Here is a 19,709-nt window from a genome sequence, read left to right on the forward strand (position 1 = left end):
TCCGTGGTTTCCTGCTACCCACCGAATAGAAGCTGGCCTTCTATTATGGAGGGCTGGTGTCCAACTCTCTCCACAGTCTGCCTCCCCAACCCCCAACTTTTCTTTCCAGCCGTACCTCCTACTCCATCCCTCCACGTGAGCTTACTACAACCACTCCAGATGATTCCTCATTTCCCAAAGTGGGGTGTGGGGTGCGGAGGTGTGTGTGGAAAAAACACAGTTGTTCAGGTCTCTATTCTTTATTGTGCTGTTTCATTGTTTTAAAATGTCCTTATGTACATTCTCATTTACTGAAACCTTACTTGCCATTCAGGGATTCCTTCAAATGCCACTTCTTCCACGCAGCCTTTTCTGATTCCTCCCTTCAGGAGTAGTCACTTCTTGTCTTGCATTTTCCAAATGAGATGGCTATGCTTCCGTTTAGCACTTGCCCAGCCCTGGACTGAGGAACTGTGCCTGATCATCTTGCAACCCACGGCACTAAACACAGGGCCTAGTGCAGTCATCTACCCACAAGTGGACCTGGGCTGCTTGTTGATGTAGCCCATGTTTATCCTGGAGCCCTAAAGAGCACATAGCCAGTCCAGAAGTCTGGCTGCTGATTCCTGGCCTGGGCTGAGGTGAGGAGCGGAGAGGTGGGGGTGCACAATCCAGTTATTGTAACTTCCAGTTATTGTAACTGCCCAGAAGGGCAGTCCTTCTTCACTTAACTCTTCTGGCCACAGTCTCCACCCTCACAGGGCAGGTGCTAAGGGAAAGGCTTCTGATGGGTGAGGATGTGATACAAACACGTGGAATCATCGCAGGAGTGAATGACGCCCTCAGGAGCTGGAACAGGATGGTGTCTTTCTTCCCCAGGTCTCCTCTGCTGGCGTCTCTGAGACAGGCAGCCTGACAGACAGGGAGAGGTGACCAGGCAGTGCATGCTGTGGTCTACCTTCGAGGCACTTGCAGCTGCCCCATGTTCTCCTATTGACTCTCCCTGGAGAGTTCCTTGGACAATGGAGTTCCTGCAAAATCCAGAATCACTTCCACCCCAACTACAGCTGCTACAAATGTAGCCCATTCCCTCTCAGGATGCGGAGAGAGGATGCTCGACTCTGTCTGGAGAGGGGGCACAAACACAGCCTTTAAGGCATGTCCCGCTCTCCAGAAGCTCCTGCTCTGCATGGTGGTTGGATGGAGTGGGGCGAAGGAGGGCGAATCCTTCTTCATAAACTGGGGGTTCCAAGGCCCTCCAACACTAAGTATCACCAGCAAGTTCCAGTGTCCCCTCCAAAGAATCAATGGTCACCTGCACTTGTAATTCACCCTTCCCCTGCACTGTCCACAGCCCTTTGTTTATATCCCACAGCACTCAACAAGGTCTACCTTCCACGAAATAACTGGATTGTGCACCAGTCCAACTCCCCTCCCATAATATCCTCCATCTGGAGTCAGACGCACTACCATTGTGCCACGAGGTCGGCCAAATATCCTCTATTTGTATCTCCATGGTTGACCAAGAACTTTCACAATAACTCTGTAAGATCCTTATTTACATGTAAGAGTTAAACAAGTGAAAACTCCAAGAGGATAGGTGGCTTTTGTAGTGTTGGAGAGCTAGACAGAGCTGGGATTCCAACTAAGGCCTCTAACCTTGCAACAAATCCCACATCACATCCTTAAGGGCGGGTATACCTTTCACCCATCTCTTGCCGTGCCTTAGCACAGTGTCTCATAAATAGGACATCCAGCATTTTTCGTAGTGTTGGAAGGGCCTAGCCTTCCACAGGGCAGACAGGGAAGTAGGAGTAAGCCAACACTTTGAGCAGCCATGCCACATTACCTCCTTGCATTCAGTGGCAAGCATGGCATTGCCTTCGGGACCTCACATGACTGAATGCAACTGGGCAAAGGCTATGATCTCTCCTTACAGCCCCATGTCACCCAAAGCCCTTTTCCACTCATGTCATCATCATCATCATCATGGCAACTAACAATCATTTCCAGCCAAGTGTGTGTCAGGCCCCACATTGAGCCCATCAGCCCGATAAGGTAGGTGCTGTTATTCCCATTTTACATGAGGTCAAAAGAGTAACCCATCCACAGTACCATGACTAACAAGGAGTGGAACTGGGACTACTGGGATTTACTTGGAGTTCAGAGCCCACACCTGTAACTGCCGGGTTAGCCTGCCTCTCCCAGGGCAGTGGGTATTGCAACTCCTGAAGCCAGTCCATTGTTCCTTCCTGCAGACAGCACAGCTCATGCCCAGGACAGTCTTCCTGTCCAATGAGCGGGTCAGAGGCATAAAAGCAAATCCTTCACCACCCCTGAAAAATTTCATACATAACTTATCTCCCTACCACCTCCAGTCTATCAGGCAAGCACCAACATCTTCATTTTACTGGGGTGAGGACTGATGCTCAGAAACTTAAGGAGCTTGCAGGGCTGTAAGCCTGGCTGCTGCTCTCTCACCAGGGGACCAAATAGCCACCCCATGGTGAGTTAGTTTTCTAGCTCTAGGAACTGAGAAAAAGGGCCCCCAGCTGTGTCGGGGAGATTCAAGGGAGACATCTCAGAGGAACTGACACTGGCCACGGGCAGAGGAAGAGAAAGGGCACTTCAGAGCACCACAGAGGGGGTCAGGTGTTGGAGTCCAGCTGAGCAGGGCTTGACCCCCTGGATCTGGGTCCTGGCAGGGTTGGAACCATTGCTGCCAGCCCACAGGTGGCCAAGGGCGCACACACACGGGATTTAGGCAGCAGAGCAATGATACATCCTTGCTGGTGAAGACTGCCAATTAGGTACGGAGGCAGGCATGAAGATTCCTTCAACATCCCCTAATTCAACAATATCCGTTCATTAACTCTATGCTTTAAAGATGTTTTATCTTGAAATATTTCAGACATTGAGAGAGGTTTAAAAGCAATATAATGTATTATTTGGCAATAAAAAGGAATGAAGTACGATACATGCTACAACACGGATAAACCTTGAAAACATTATGCAAAATTCATAAAGATGGAGAGTAGATTAACGCTTGCATGGGGCTAGGGGTGGGAGGGTGGGCAAAAATGAAGGATGGCTGCTAAAAGGAATGGGGTTTCTTTTTGGGGACGATAAAATGTCCTAAAACTGATTGTGGTGATGGTTGCACAACTCTGTGAATGTATGAAAAACCTTCACATTTTACACTTTAAATTGACCAACTGTATATGTGAATTACATCTCAATAAAGTTATTACAAAAAATGTATACTGAACCTGGTGTACCCACCACCCAGCCTAATAGCTACCCATGGAACCGAACCTCCCTAAGCCCCCCAATCTCTACCCAATCCCGCCTCCCTGCTGAATTTGATGTTTACCATTTCCATGCATTTCTTTACATGTTTACTATGTGCACTATATATGCATATAGTGATTGAAGATTGTATTGTATTGTCTTTATGTTTTTAACTTTAAATAAATGACTTATATTGTAAATATTCTCTTGTCATTTGCTTATTTTTCCCTCCAGAGGAGGAGATCCAGCCATGGAATTGCTGGATCTCAAGGTCTTGTGTATCCTGTTTACTGTGTGTGGATTTTCATTGATGAAAGTACTGCAATTTAATACTGCACAACATATCTCTGCACACTCCTGCTGACAAATATCTAGGCTTTTCTTCTCTTTTCCTTTTTTCTTACTACAAATAGTGTCGCAGCGAGCATCTCTTCTTCTTTTATGCACAGATGAGTGTGTCTCTCAGAAGTGCCTAGGAAGGGAGCTGCTTTATTGGACGTGAATCTTTACCAGATACTGCCAAATGATTTTTCAGTCATTCACCTTTTTATATCAGCGAGGAAACCAAAGCCCAGAGAGAGGAGAGCAGTCTGCTCAGAGTCCCTCAAGGTCTGGGACTGATTCCCAGTCCAGGGCTCTTCTGGCCTTTCCGGAACCCTCCATTTCCTTATTTTTATTTCCCTACAAATCTCAGCCGACCACCCCAGCGTTATCAGAGCGGATCTAGGAGAAACACATTATCAGCAGCGTCCAGGAGGGCTGGGGATCTGCAAGTGCTTTTGGGAGGAAATGGGGAAGAAATGAACTTTGGAGAATTCCCCAGGCATTTCTGAAACCCAGAGCCAGAGGGCCTTGAGAGAAAAGGCTCTTCCAGGGGCAGATGGTGGAGCATTTTAGCAGCCGCGCAGCACCTGGTCTCCCAGCAGCTGTGGTCATTTTGGCATCACCCATGCCAGTTACCTGACCCTCTACCCCATGAGGGGCATAGAGAGCTATGGCTGTGAGGGGTGGGGGGTGCTCCTTAAACCCAGGGATCTCTCCAAGGTGACGGCCAACCTTCCTTGTGGAGCAGGCCAGTTGCCTGAAACGGGGCTACAACGGCGAAGGAAGGGCCTTCATTTGGAGCCAAGAGTCTAAGCTTTATGGATTGGCTGATTTCTATTGGCCAGGGCTCCCTTCAGCCATGGTCTGTCACTCCAAATGTGGTCAGACAACCAGCAGCACCAGTGCTGCCAGGGGGCCTGCTGGGAATGCAGAAGGGATCATGGTGATGGGGGTCAGGGTGAGTAATAAGCTGTGTTAGGGATTTACGGCTTTATCCTAAGAGTGATGGAAAGTATTGAAGTGCTTTGGTTAACTGGAGTTATGTATCAATGTTAAAAAAGCCATTCTGGCTTCTGTGTAAAGAAGCGTTTGGAGGAGTTGGGGGCCAGAGCAACGAATAAGATGAGAGGTGGCAGCAGCCTGAACAAGGGTGATGACGGTGGAGATGGAGGAAATTGACAGAGTGGGATGAATGAGACTTGGTGATTGACGGGATGTGAGGGAAATGGTGGTGTTCAGCCTGATGCCCAGGTCATGGCTTAGATGCTGGGAGAGGTCAGGAATGTTGGAAAGGGCCAGGTCAGGGAAAGGTGCTGGCTTTCATCGTGGGCCCTTTGAGGATCCAGACAGAGATGGCAAGGAAGCTGCCCAGTGTGATTTGTAGGTGGGAAGACTCTCCCTGGCTAGAAACCCACAAAAGCTACTCTCGCTGTGTAAGCGACTCATATTGCAGGCTGCTCTCCAGCACCTACACCGTCTAAAGCGAATGATTAATGCTAGCAGCCAGGGAGAAACCTCTGCAGGTGTGTACATCTTGGTCTGTTTGCACTTCTCATTTTAGGACAAATTACTTGTCCCAGTAGGCGGTTTTGCCTGGATTGTACATCGAGCATACACCAGGCATTATGTTAACCTACTCATCAGATAGCAGAACTCACGGCCAAGGCCAAGTGGGGAGGAGAGGATGGAAGGAGCTGCAGGGATGATGTAGCTTACATGGAGGAGTCAAGAGTTCACCAGGTAGAAACTGAGAACAAAGATACCAGAATAGCATGAGTTGATGTGTGCAAGTGGGACACTGTAGGGTCCGGCAGGGGAGCAGCCCAGTTTTACTGAAAGAAAAGGAGGACAGCAGAAGACTGGTCAGAGATCAGGCTAGAGAGCCAAAATGGGTTTATCTTTGGGATGGGGGGTATGAGCACTGGGGAGCCATGGATGGTTTTTGAGCAAAGGAGTGGAGTTGACAGAACCTGGCTGATGGAGTGCAGTGGATGAAGGTGAAGGGGGCACTGATGTTGCTATTGTGGGTTTGCACCTGGGTGTCTGGGAGGCCAGATGGGACATGTGGCGGGGCTGCAAAGTCAGGAGGAAGAGATGGGGGTGGGGAGGACTGAGGCTAACATCGCAGGGGAAAGCACACCCCTCTGGCTGCAGCAGAACAAGGGGGAGTCTGAATATTGACGATAACAGCAATCAAACAGTAGGGTCTCTTAGGAGGCTAGCCCCAGGGGATCTGCTTTAAGAAACAGCAAGAATGACCCCGAAGTAGCCCATCAATTATTTGCATGTAAAGCAGAATTTTAGAGCTACCTGAAACAGCATATCTTTAGTTTAAATATTCTCCCTAAAATAACCATCAACTCTTGAATCTTTTCTTCATTGATGGAAACAAAGGACGCTTTGGTCTGCAGATTCCTGAGATCTGAAATAAGCCAAGTCTGAAATAAGAAGGACCACAAAGAAGGGGGGCTATGGATCTGCTCTGCTGCAGCACAGGGGAGGTAAGAGGAGCCTGGTTTGTGACCAAAGCTCTGGCTACAGGTCCTGCCCATGTAAATGTCATGAGGCTATTGGGGGCAAAGTCTGGTGCCAGGGAAAATAGGGCAAGGCTAGCCAAAGAGTAGGGTTCAGGATGTGTGGGCATCAGCTCTCACCAGCTATGGAAAAACAACCGAGGCTGGAGAGGCCATTACAACCTGAATGTAAATAGCAGCTCATAAGAAAATAAAGCCCTATGTATAGGATTGCAGACTTTCGTTGCTGGAAGGGGCTGCTCTCCCCTCCAGGCCAGCCTCCACATCATTGCTAGTTATTGTTCTAGAATACAAATTGGATCAGGTGACATCCCTGCTTCCCAAACCTTCTCTGATGCCACATCACCCACATCATGTCCTGTGAAAATAGCACAGCCAGGGCAGAGGCAATGCTCTCCACCACTCCTGCATGCAGAGCAGACATCAATAAGCGATTACCACATTTTCTGCTGAACCTGGATACAGCCTCAGAAGTTGACTCAGCACAGTTCCCCAGTCAATCAGTCAGCCATTACCAATCAATCACCCTCTGGATGAAATCATTTGCCTCCTACTGGACAGACAGAGCCGGGCAGCCTCAGCCTGGCCCTTTGCAGTCTTGACATCTCCTCCCACCCTCATTTCTCGTTACTGCTCTGTGCTCCAGATTTCTTCAACTGCATGTCATTCCCAAACTTACTGCCTTTATCTCGCTCCTCAGAGTATTTGTCCATGACAGTCCCTCAGCCAGCCTGGAATGTCCTCTGCGCAGTATGCTAGTTGTTCTTCGATATCTGTTCTCCCACCCACCATTGTAATAAAGTTCTATCTGGGCATACTGCCACCCACAAAAAAATATTGCCTGGCCTCCCTTGAACCTGGGGGTAACCACATGACTAAGTTCTGGCCAATGGGATGGGAGCAGAAGTGATCGGTGTCTCTTTTTTCAAGTTTGGCTCTTGAGGGTTTGAGCACATACTCCACTTGTCCCCTTCCCCTTTCGTGCTGGTCATGGGGTGGCGAGAACCGAAGCACCTGCCAGAGGAGGATGCCACAAGATCAACACAGCAGAGCCAGCTCTCAGCCCTGGCCTGCTAGGGAAGGAAGACCTCCACCTCCGCCTTGTCTAAGTCCTTGTATTTGGGGGTCTCTTGTTATGATGTCTATGCGGACGCCATAGGGAGTCTATGATGCCCTAAGGATACGCCTTCCCACTTGCTTATTTGATCCTTATGAACAACCTCCAAGGCCACTCCTCGGGGAAGTTTTCCCAGAGCCCCCAGCTCCTTTGGCTCCTGGGCACTTCATGCACCCCTCACCAGCACACTGACCCGGAAGGCAGCTGTGGCCTCTCCCATTAGGCTGGCTGAAGGCGACTTCTCTGCTTTCATCCATCCTCTCTGCAGTGCTGGTCGTGGCGCTAGTGCACAAGCCTGACCACATCACCCCCATGCCACCACTGCTGCAGTCCAAGCCCTTTGGCCTGGCATTCAGGGTATGACTCTGGCCTACCCTTTCCCTTGGAGATGAGGCTCAGACAGCGAAGTGATTTCCTTTAGCAGCTGAGCCAGCCATTCTTCCCTCTGGGTGCAAAAACGTGTCATCCTTCACACTGCCTGCCCCACCCTGGACTTGACAGAGGCCAGCCCCACCCAGCCCCAGCGCGGCGGGCCTGAAGTAGCTGCTTCCTTGCTGGCTAGACCTATAATGTCCTGCTCCTCCTTTGTTAATAGGAAAAGGGACAGAGAATGGGAAAGTTTCCTTGGTCTTTGTATTTTTCTCAAGTGGCCTAGGAAGTCTCACGGTAGGTATATCTGTTCCCAAGACCCTTCTTCTGTCCCACCAGGCCATATGCTTTGCAAATGGCCCACACCTATTCCTCTGAACTTCTAGCAGCCATGACCCTCCTAACTGAGGGTTGACCTTTGGCATCCCTCTCAGGCCTGCAAGCCCATCACTCCCTTGGCAAACAGCGCATGCAGCCCAGAAGCAGGATACAGCCAGATCTTAGCCAGTAGATGGCTATTTTTGGACTGGGAGGATCCCAGGAGGATGCTGGCAAGGTCAGATAGAAAGGGAAAGAGGCAGGTTTTCTGCCCATGATTATGTGTCCCAGGCCTTCTGGGTGCCGCCCAGGGACCCAAGGCTGCCACAAGGAAGAACACACCCACCACAGGACTCCGGCTTGGCCTAGCTGGCCACAGAGGGCAGGCACCGGTTTGAGGATCCAGGCTTCCATCTCAGCAACCACAGTGGCCAGGAAGAGTGTGTTTGTTTTGTCCCAATAGCAGTGAATTCAGCATCAGGCAAGATGTGGGGTGGGGTGGGGAATAAGGTGTCTGAAACCAATCTGATGGCAGAGGGAGAACACCAGGAAGCAGCCAGTCATCAGCAATGACTACTGATGCTCATTTATTGAGCATTCACAGAGCATCTACTATGTATGGGGTACAGTATTAGGTGCTGGCAAAACACAAGTGAATCAAGCTTTGAATTTGTATGTGGCACTTGACAATTGTATGAGTCCTTCTGTGAGGATCAGGAGCCTTAAAGTGGTTTATAAACTCCAACCATCAGGAAATAATCAGAAATGCATGATGTAAGGGCAAGAACGACAGTGATGTTCTCTTTGCAAATTTGAGGATGTTCAAACATGCCAGAGTGTCAGAACTGAACTCCCTTCTACCTACTTTTAGTATTTTGAGGAGGGTTACCGATGCACATGAAGTGCTCAGTCCTGTGCCTGGCACATAGTAGGTGCTCAAGTGGGACACAGCGGCAGTAACTGCTATTATTTATAATAGGTTGGGTTTGGTGTTGAGAAAGTTACCATACCAAGGCATGAGAAGCCTCAGGTCAGAGAGAGGCAGGGCAGGGGACCCAGCAGGACCCAGCCCATCCTAGGAGATTTCGCTGTGATTCCATGACGTGAGATGCTTCCGTGTGGCCATTCCAGTCCTTCCCTTCCTCAGTTACAAAAGGCTGGAAGAGCATCTTAGTTCTGTCCGATTTTGCCTGAGTTTGGGGCCTTCTGTTTAAATTCTTCGGGTGTTGCCCACTGGCTCTGGTGTATGCTTTGGGTCAAACTGCCTTCTGAGAAATTCTCAACATGCAGAGGTATCTCTCCCAGGAGCCCCTGCTCACTCTCCCTCCACGCCTGGCCAACTCAGTCCCTGCTGAGGACCAGTGTCAAGCCCTTTCTTCTCCCCATGGCGTTTCCTCCTCCCCCGACCCTCTGAGCTGCTTCATGGTCTTCTCACCGCCCAGGACCTATGGGTTCCGCACAGACTCCCAGAAGGCAGGGAGAAGAGAAGTGCTCTTCCAAGTCCTTGCCCCTCCTGCCACATTCCTCCCCAGCTCCCAGCCTCCCAGGACTACCTGAGCCCGACTTTCTGAAGCACAATTTTGAAACCTATTGAGAGCCACCCACTCTGATGATGGACAGGACACTTGAAGGTCACCAGATAACTGATGTGCTTTCCCCAGTGAGGCAACGAAGGGAGAAAGGCAAGCCTCTGCCTGGTCACAAATGTGCCCCCAACACTAGGACATGGCATTTGATAAGGATTTCTCTGCATCTTTGAAGTGCGAGAGGCAGTTGAGAAAATAACAATAATCGTGCTTACTAGGAATCAGAGAAGATGCTAAGTAGTTTCCAGGATTATCTCGAGGAATCTCTACCTTGCCAGTGTCTATTGTCCCTGTTTTCAGACAAGGCAACTGAGGCACAAAGAGGTTAAATAACTCTCTGAAGGTTATAAGCCTGGTCCATGTTGGAAATGGAATTCAAACCTACATCTTCTGTGGCTCCAAATATCCTGCCCTTAACCAGCATTCTATATGCTGAGCAAAAATCGGTTGTCATTGTCCAAGAGTTATAAGGGCAACAGACACGATCCTTGGAAACATGGGCTGCCCCACAGCCCTGATGCAAACGGTCTCTCTGCCCAGGCCCCATCACCCAACCCTCACCTCCACCCCATCTCATTAATCTTGGCATTCCTCTCCCGAAAGCTTTCCCAGACCCCCGGGCCCAATCTTCAGGGCCCAGAGGGAGGGAGGGAGCTTCCCAGGGCTTCTGGACACCCTTTTAATTAACCCAGACGACCCTTTTCTCACCGGGTCCAGCTGAATCGTTTCACAGTCTCCTTGTCTCCCAGGGCAGCATCCTGTAACTGTGACTCCCACCACAGCCCATTCACTCTCCAGCAAATGCGGTCCCTCGTTTCCCATATGCTTAACATCTGTCGGCCTCTCTTCCCTGGCTTGGGGACCTTGATGAGGGTTACTTGAGCCCCTTGGCTTCTGGGGCCAGAGGAAGGCCTGCCAGAGAGCCTAGTGAGCACCCTGCAAATGCCACCTGCCACCATGGATATCGAGGAGGCCACACGCTGAGCTGGCAGAGGCCGGTAGCAGACCAGAACTCTCTGCCATTACTTAAATGTGATACCTTGTCTTCCCCAGCTCTTCTTTAGGCCTTCCTTCCCCACCCCCAAAGAGGTACAGCCCATTCTACTTCCTCAAGGAAATAGTGAAACTTCCTCATCTGTTATTCTCATGGCTTAACAATAACAGGCACCTAGAAAAGTAACAGGCACCTAGAAAAGTTCTCATAAGCTGTAACTTATCATTTGCATTCACGGTGGACAATGCACTTGAATCCAACACACTGCATGGTGCCCAGCAGGTCCTTAGTACATAGCTGTTACACAGATGAATAGACATAGTTGAGGAGCAGGCCCAAGGATACAGAGGAAAGTGCTAGAATAGCCAGGTCAGGGGTCTGCCCACACAGAGCTAGTAAGTGGCAAAAGCAGGTTTTTGTTCTAGATTAGACCAGTTCACTGTATTACACAGCCTTGTCTTGCAACCTTTGGCTTGTGCCTTCATTCCTTGCATGTAAGCACGTGTGTGTTGCATGTAGCCTAGAAGCCATATAGTGAACATGCATTGCCCTAATCCAGCTAGCTATAGAAAATAAGGTCTTACAATTATGGGGTCATTCATTCAGGTAACAAACATTTTTGCATACCTGGGAAGCTGGGGACACAATGATGAATACAGCAAGCAAGGTGCCGCCCCTTGGGGGGCTGATGGTCCCTTTGACGCTGCATAGCACTTCATAACTTTCGAAAGAGCCATGCCCATCATCTTATCTGACTTCCCCACAACCTAGTTCAAAGAGTGTCAGGCCCATAAAAGACTCTATGAACAAATGAATGGTGGGTGGACAGATGGATGCCGGGCAGGCAGGCCAATCAGTGAGTAGATGGAAGGCAGCCACAGATACTGTCACTCCTGTCTTTCAAATGAAAAGTGATGGCCTGAGTGAGGTGAGGCTAGAGCATGGCCACCAGGAAGAACCTCTGGTCTCAGTCCTGGGAACACCCACTGTCACCTGTTTGCAGGGCTGCTTACCTGGCGGGCAGTTACATCCTGGAGATGTCTTTGGGGCCTCCCGGCGCCTCCTTGAGTGGAGCTTCCATTTCTGTACAAGGAGACAGACAAGAGGAATCACCAGGAGCTCGTAGACACCAAGCCCTGGAAAGCGGCTGTGGGCTGACGAGGAGGGCAGCAAGAGGGGAAAGGGGTCACATAGGGGGAGCTGGCAGAACTCTTCCTGGATCAAAGACAGGCAGTTAATGGCCTTCCACTGGCCACCGTACAACTGGGTAATAAAAAGGAGACAAGAAAGCCCATCCTGGTAATCACAATGTCTGATGTCTTTGGAGCACTCTTAAAGAAATTAACCCCAAACACAGGACCCTATAAACCAGTTGCATCTTCCCGCACCTCACGCTCATGTGTACAATGACATGCTTTTCTCAGCTCTCTGCTAATAGTTTCCTGCCTTGGACTGGGCTCCTGATGGACCCCTGGGCAGGGACAGTGCCTTCTGTTCTTCTGGTGTCCCTTACAAAGCTAGCATTTGCAGACTGGGCAGGGGTACAGGAGTAGGGGGATGGCAAGGCTCTCTGCACCCCTCTGCCAAATATCTTCCTCACTTCCCTTCAAATTACTGAGCCAACCTGGAAGGCTCCAAAGAGGTGGGAGCATCAAAGAGGTAGAATATCCCAACCCTCAAGGAGTTGTCATGTTCATGATGGCAAGTGGAGAGGAGCATGCATAATGACCATGCATGCAGAATGCCCCTGTGTGTCAACTCTGCAGGCTTATGCTGCACAGGCAATGTAACAAGGGTCTCGTAAGGACTCTTACTGGATCCTTGCAACAAAGTTGGCCAGACTAGCAGTTAACAGGGACACCTCTAGAGCCAGGCTGACTGGACTAACCACAGTTCTCAGACTCTGGGCTAATAAGAGTCCTCACTTCATTGGATTACTGTGAAGTTAGAAAGATTAATGCATAGAAAGAATGGCACCTGATACCCAGGAAGTTCTCAATGAATGTTAGCTATTACCATATTCATTTCACAGGTGAGGGACTTGAAGCACAGAGTGGAGACTGCACCTGGCCAAGGTCAAGGTTGAAGTAAGGAACAGAGCTGGGATTCAAACCCACACTCTGATGCTCATGAAGCCATAGGAAGCTGGTAGCCCTAGGGTCAAATAGGACTTTCAATGTATTTTATTTGGTTCCCACAGTGAGCTTTAAATCGTTATTATTATTGAATTTATTGCCAATATTTTGAAGTGAGTGGTTTCATGTGCAAATCTGCATTTGTAATTTCTCTTGAAAAACTAACAGAGATCTGGCCACATGAAGCCTGTGCTCTGGCTGGCCAGGACTGACTGCACGTGATGTGCTGTAGTCCCCACCCTGACAATGTTGACCAGTTAGGATGACAGCCAGAGCTATTTGCTTCCTCACTACTGTGCAATTTTGCCACTCAGTGTGGGCCACAAGAGAGGTGAAGAAAGTAATATGAGAGGTGTCATAAGGGTGATATCACCTCTGGTTTGGGGGTGGAGAGGGAAGGTCAGAAACTTTCACAAGGATTCAGAGCAAGCGGAGTGATTTGCTGAGGGTCATACAGTCAGGATGTAGAGGATCTGAGGTGTGAACTCTGGCCTCCTGGCACAAAGCCCGCTCCACCTGCTGGAGGAAGGTGAGTGCAAATGCCTGGGGAGGGAACACAGTGACAGATGGAGGGGGGGCTCTGAGAGCAGAAGGGGGTCAAGATCAAGGCAACCAGAAGAAGGGAAACACCACAAAGTGGGGACCCTCACTTAGAAAGGGGAGGCTGAGTAACAATTAGGTGGACGGATGTTGAAGCCAAGCTACAGGTGGGCACAGAGCAGCCGCGGGGCCAACAAATGAGCCCCCAGGACAAAGCCTGCTCATAGCCCCTCTGGTGCCCAGCTCTGAGCCTGGCTCATGAATGCTGCTTTCCTGTAAGGGACTGCATGAACCCGCCTCCACATCCCTCCCCACCAATCACCTGGGGGCCTGGCACCCAGAAGGTGCATGACACAGGTCTGCTCAAGGATAAAACCAGTCAATGACTGACAAGCCAAGACCAGAGGAGTCAGCAGCATTTTGGCTAAAGGTTGTAACCATCGGAGTTGTCACCCACTCAGCAGCAGCACTGAGCAAGCTGCCATCACAGGGTTGGGCTGGAGACAGAGCTTCTGGCATGAGTGGGTGGCACCCCTGCTCCATCCCCATGGGTCACACCCCTAGAGGGGCATAACTTCTCGTGGAAGAAAAAATCAATAGAAAAACAAAAAATATGTAAAAGGCAGTGATAAATGCTGGGAGAAAAATGAAGTAAGGCAAGGGGACAGAGAGTGATGGAAGGTGGTCTTTTCATACCAGGGGATCAGGGAAGGTCTCTCTTTGAGGGGACTTTGAGCAAAGACCCAGAGGAAAGTAAGAAAATGAGTCATGTAGTACCTGGAGGAAGTAAGAAAATGAATCCTTTGGTATCTGGAGGAAGTGTGTTCCAGGCAGAGGGAACAGCAGAGGCGAAGGCCCAGAGACAGGATTGTGCATGGAGCATCTGAGGAACAGGAAGGGGCGAAGTGTGGCTGGAGTGATCTGAGTGAGGACAGGGGATAGGAATGTGGGGGGCAGGAAGGCAGGTCATTAAGGCAGGGGCAGAGATTTTGAATGTGTAACATGGATCCCTGCCACTGGTTCCGGGCTTGTTGACAGCCATAAAGCACCACAGCTTGTGGGTGCTGTGGTGGGCTGTCCAGTCTCCCAGGATTAGACCAGTGGTTTAGCTGTTGGGAGTGTTGGCTGCTGATGGCTGAGCCGCTTTCTGGGAGCTGCTCTTAGCCCAAGGAAGCAGCCTTGATCAGGGTCATACCGTCCCCCAAAGGCAATCCATATTTAATTACTGATAAATGGGAGGAACACAGACCTGGCCCCTCCGCCTCAATTTGGACTGACTCTAGGGCCACCCCAGCTATGGAGCTCCCACAGGACCAGCTGGGGCCTCTGTCATGACTGTATCACAGTTCAGCCCCTCCTCTGCCCAACTCTACTTCCCTCACTCCCCCTCCTATGTTGATGCCAATAAGTCAAATAAGTAAGTCATCTACTCATAGACCTCCACTTTGGAGACTGTTCCCTTGGGAACCCAACCTAAGGCAGACCTCCATGTGACTTTCACATTTCCTGAGACTTCACCTGACCCTCATCACTACCCGTGCAACAGGCAGGCCAGAAGACAGCCCCATTGTATAATCCTGGAAACTAAGACCCAGAAAGGGAAAGGCAATTGCCTTAAACAAGTAAACCACAGAGGGCCTAAATTCCGGGTCCTCTAACTTCAAGTTCAATGCTTTTGTTCAATAGCTCCTATATTTATTGAGTGCCTACTATTGGTGAGGCTGAGTAAAATAGAGAATGAGACACAGTCCATCAGCAAACAGCTGAGTTTGGTGTGGGAGAAGCATGCTCAGATGTGTCCAGGGGACTGTAGACTTTGGAGGGCCTGGGTGTTGAGTGGAGAGTGGGGGCTGTGAGGGTTAATTTTATCTGTTAACTTGCCTGGGCTAAGGATGCCCAGATAGCTGGGAAAACATTCTTTCTAGGTATGTTGATTAACACTGGAATTAGTAGACTCAGGAAAGAAGAGTGTCCTCACCATAGTGGGTGGGCATTATCTGATCTGTTGAGAGCCTAAGTAGAATAAGGTAGAGGGAGGAAGACTGCTCTCTGCTTGAGCTGGACTATCCATCTTCTCCTCCCCTTGAACATCGACTCCCCCTGCACCACAATTGGTTCTTGGCCCTTGAGACTTGGACTGGAATTTACACCATTGGCTCTCCTGGCTCTCAGGCCTTCAGGTTTAAATGGAGCTACACCACTGGCTTTCCTGGGCCTCTTTCTTGCAGATGGCAGATTGAGGGACTTCTCATCTCCATAATCACATGAGCCAGTCTCTTCTGATAACTCATTTTCTGTGCATCTATGTACAGCCTATTGCTTCTGTTTCTCTGGAGAACCCTGACTAATAACCAGGTCTTATGTGCCCAGGTAAGGATTCTAGCATGGAGGAACCCTTCGAAGGTTTTACGCAAGGAGGTCATGTGGTCAAATTTGGGTGATATAAAGGTCACTCCAGCAGCCCGTTGAGTATAGACCAGTGAGACCGCTGGGGCTGAGGTCCTCTCTGGAGGATGTCGTGGTCATCACCCAATGAAGAGACGTGGGAGGAAGAAGGAACTAGGCACAGGATGGACTTGGAGTGGTGGTGGGAGCCAGGCCCTGCCTTGGGCAGCCAACATGCCACCCCTGGGACATAACAGAAGCAAGAGCAGGTTGTGGGAAGCTGGCAAGTTTGTGGAGCCCAGCGGGGGTAGGCACAGGCAGCTCTGGAGTTTGGGAGAGAAGACAGGTGGGAAGGGTGGACCTGGAAGTCGGGAGCCTTGATTGGAGGGATGGAGACATCTGAGCAGGCAAAGCTACCACAGGCACAGCTAGAAAACAAGGTCAGATTGGGGTGTGTTTTCTTGGCCTGCCCAGAGTTTATTTTGAAAGAGTATTGAATCTCAACAGTACCACAACCCAGCCACAGTCTAGGCTTCAACACTCTGCCCACGGATCTCCATTTCCCAAGGACCTAACACCCTAGTCCCAGGGACCCTCGAATCCCACAGGACCTTCAACCTGTGGGTCCTACCAGCTTTTTACTGTCCATCACCACCATGTGTCACTTCCCTCCGCGCCCGGCTCAAATTCTGCGGACAGAGATTATCACCACTCCCTGTCTGCACCCTTCACTGCCTCGACACCCTCCCCCTTCACTAAGCCACAAGCCTAGCTAGATTCAACGTCTCCTCCTACCCCACCCCTGCACACAGGCAGCGGGGTAAAGTGGGAGAAACACACAACCTCGCTGACTGATCTTACTTTAAATTTGTGATCTAGATCTCAAATGGAAGCCCAGCAATCATTCTGTGCTTCCCTCAACGCTTCACCATTGCACTGTCCTAGGAATTTTCACACTTCCTCTCCCCAAACCACCAACACCCCCTCCCCCAACTTCATTGTCAACTGAAGACCTTGAGAAGAAAAGCAAGCAGCAGAGGACTTCCAGAGGCAGCCACCACTACACGTGCCGTCCATCTGCATCTGCGCCTGCCAGCACCCTTCTCTCCTCCTGAGCTCCCCATCTGTGCTTCCACGAGGGCCAACCCCTCCTGTAGCCAGCAAGTCCCCTGCCTTCCTGCTTCATCAATCCCCTCCTCTAGATTGGATCATTTACATCAGGGACTGGCAAATGTAAATATTTGAGGCTGTGTGAGCCACATGATCTCTGCCACACCTACTCCATTCTTCCATCAGAGGCCAAAGCAGCCACAGTTTGGAAACAAATCAGTGTGGCTGTGCTCCCATAAAAAATATATATTTATAAAAACAGGCTGCAAGCTGGATTTAGCTGTAGTTAGCCCATCCTCACGGAATCATTATGCAAATATGCTGTTGTTCTTCCCAGCATAAAAAAGGAAAAGAGAAGAATAATCCTCTTTTGACTCTGGTTAGCTCTTTCCCTAGACAAACTCCTGGATGACAACCTTCGCTGCCTCCTACGTCTCTCCTGGGCCACTCCTACCTGGCTCTTCCTCTACCGTCCCTTAAGAACTCTCCTGCAGGTTGCCAATGACCTCCGGGTTGCCAAATCTGGTGGACAGTCCTCTTGCCTCCTCTCAGTCAGGCTGCAGCCTTTGCTCACCCCTCCTGCTCCTTAGGGCACTTCCTGCCCTTGGCTCCCAGGACATGCACTCTCCCCATTTCCCTTCTACCACCCTGGCTGTGCCCTCTCAGTCTCGTGCTGATTCCTTCTTATCTACTTGATGTCTAAATGTTGGAGATCACAGGGTCCACATCCAGGGTCTCACTTCTTTCTCTAGACACTGGCTCCCTAGGGTACCTCATCCAGTCTGATGGCTTCAAAGCCATCTATGCAGGATGATGCCCTGCAACCTATTCCTTCCTCCAAAACTTCAGATACATTTATCTGGCTGCCGGCTTGATATGGCCATTCATAGGCATCTCAGAATTAGCCTGGCAAAACTGAGCTTCTCATAGACTCTCCCAACTCCTCCCTGGACCTGCCCCTACCATCAACTTCCCCATCCCACCAGTTGCTCAAAACCTCACAATTATCATTGATGTCTATTTCTCTCACCCTACACCCATTCTATTAGCAATTCCAGTTCTTTACCTGCCAGACACGTCTGAGATCTGACCCCTTCTCACCAACTCCATGACTACCACCTGGTCCAAAGCTCGTTGTCTCTGGCCTAATTACTGTGATGGCATTCTAACGAATACTCGACTTCTGCCAGTGCCCCTGCAGACCTTTCTCAACATGGCAGCCAGGGTAATCTCACAGGCCTCTGAAGCTTTCAAACATGCTGGGCTTTCTTCTACCTCAGGGCCTTCACACTTACTGGGCTCTCTGTCTGAGTGTTCTCTTCCCAGCTACCTCTCTTCCCAGCTACCTACCCAGCATGCTGTTAGGCCTTCCTTGCCTCCTGCACCCCCTCCCCAAAAATTCTTCCTTCCCCAGCACACCCCCTTGTTTTATTTCCTCCTTAGGATTTTTTTTTTTTTTTTTTTTTTTTTTTTTTATTGCTTATTTATCTTACTTATTGTCTCTTTGTACCACTAGAATGTAAGTTCAACAAGGACCTGGATACTTTGTTCTGTTCTATTCACTGCACCTAAAACAGGGCTTGGCACATAGTAGGTGCTCAATAAATATTGGTTGTTCACACATCAGGGGATTTCACATCCAGTTCTGATCTCTGGTCTCTCTTGCATGATGGGAGACCTGGCAACACTGAGCATGTACAATCAGGTGATGCTGTGTGATGGTTGCCCCTTTCAGATGGATATGTGCCATCTAGGCCACCAAAGTATTCTCTCTCCAAAGCCAGCTTCACCTACTTAGGCCACCAGCCTGGCCCCCATTGACATCTGACTTTGAGACTCATGGTGAGACGCCCCCAAGATGAGGCCCTAGGGTGGACCCCTAGCTACACTGGGTAGAAAAACCTTCCTGCTTTGCCCCTGTTGGCAGCTAGGGCCTCCTGGAATGCCCTGTGTGGCCAGGGCTGAAACATCACCCGCCTGATCGGTCGCAGCTATTAAAATGCCTGTATCAGTATCAAAGGGAAAATGCCAGGCGGCTACTCACTCCCCCCAGAGAATGTGGCTCCAGCCTGGCCTTGGGTTTAGGGGACACTCCCTCCCTGCCTCAGGGATCTTAAAGGGTCCCTGCCCAACCTGGGCCTCTGCAATATGTGGGGTGGTCCAAGCTGTGGCATAGACACAGCCCAGAGGGAGAAGCCAGGTGAGACCTGCAGCTGTGACCTTGAGCCTGGCACCTACCTTCAGGGGAATCTACAAAATAGGGATATGACCCACCACCCCCTGCCGGCCTCCTGAGTGCTGATGTGGAGACTGAATGAGACAACACAGAGGCAAGTGCCTGGAAACCACGGAGTATTGATCAATTTTGGGTTGAATTATTAAACAAGAGTTAATATTAATTATAACAGCTATGCACATTGAACTCCATATATCAGCCACTGTGCTAAGCACTTTAGGAGGAAACTATCATTGAATGATTGATTTTTGATATTATTAGTGCATGCCTCCTATTCCCTTGGAGACTGGAGTGGGACTCTCTTTTGGGTTGGCACAGATGGCCCCCAAACTCCAGTGAAGCATCTATTGTAGGCAGAGCTTGGCAGTGTTGAAATCTTATCATATCAGCTTGACTATGCTTGGGAGTGCCAGAGCCTTGGGGCCTAGTCCCAACTCTCCTACTAACTGTGTATTAAGCAAAATCTATAACCCCTCTGGACCTTGATTTTCTCATCCATAAAATGGGGATAATCTAAGTGATCTGCTAGACTACACAAGACAGCTGGCAGGACAAAATGGGATGAGGCTAGAAAACAAACAAACAGAGGTATCCAGATGTGAGGAGGGTGAGCACTTGTTTTGCCAGCTTGTTTTGCTTGGTGGCCAGGTGAAGGCCACTTCTCTCTTGAGCCAGTGCCAGGCCTGCCTCCTCCCACCTGCTGTGATGAGGCTGGCCTGATCTCTGCTGCGCTGGCCCCATGGCGTGCACCACTGCGACAAGTGGTCAAGTTTCCTGCACTTGCCACGTCC

General features: G+C 50.0%; 1 protein-coding gene across 1 annotated transcript in view; it reads right to left on the minus strand.

The window, feature by feature from the left end:
* Positions 1-19,709, minus strand: part of LOC126962259 (uncharacterized) — a 71,305-nt gene that overhangs the window by 39,172 nt on the left and 12,424 nt on the right. Inside the window, exon 2 of the mRNA XM_050803130.1 lies at positions 11,526-11,595. Within this exon, the coding sequence (XP_050659087.1) occupies positions 11,526-11,595 (70 nt within the window). The remainder of the gene's footprint in view (positions 1-11,525; positions 11,596-19,709) is intronic.

The sequence above is a fragment of the Macaca thibetana genome, chromosome 9 (assembly GCF_024542745.1).
Source record: "Macaca thibetana thibetana isolate TM-01 chromosome 9, ASM2454274v1, whole genome shotgun sequence".
Lineage (NCBI taxonomy): Eukaryota > Metazoa > Chordata > Mammalia > Primates > Cercopithecidae > Macaca > Macaca thibetana.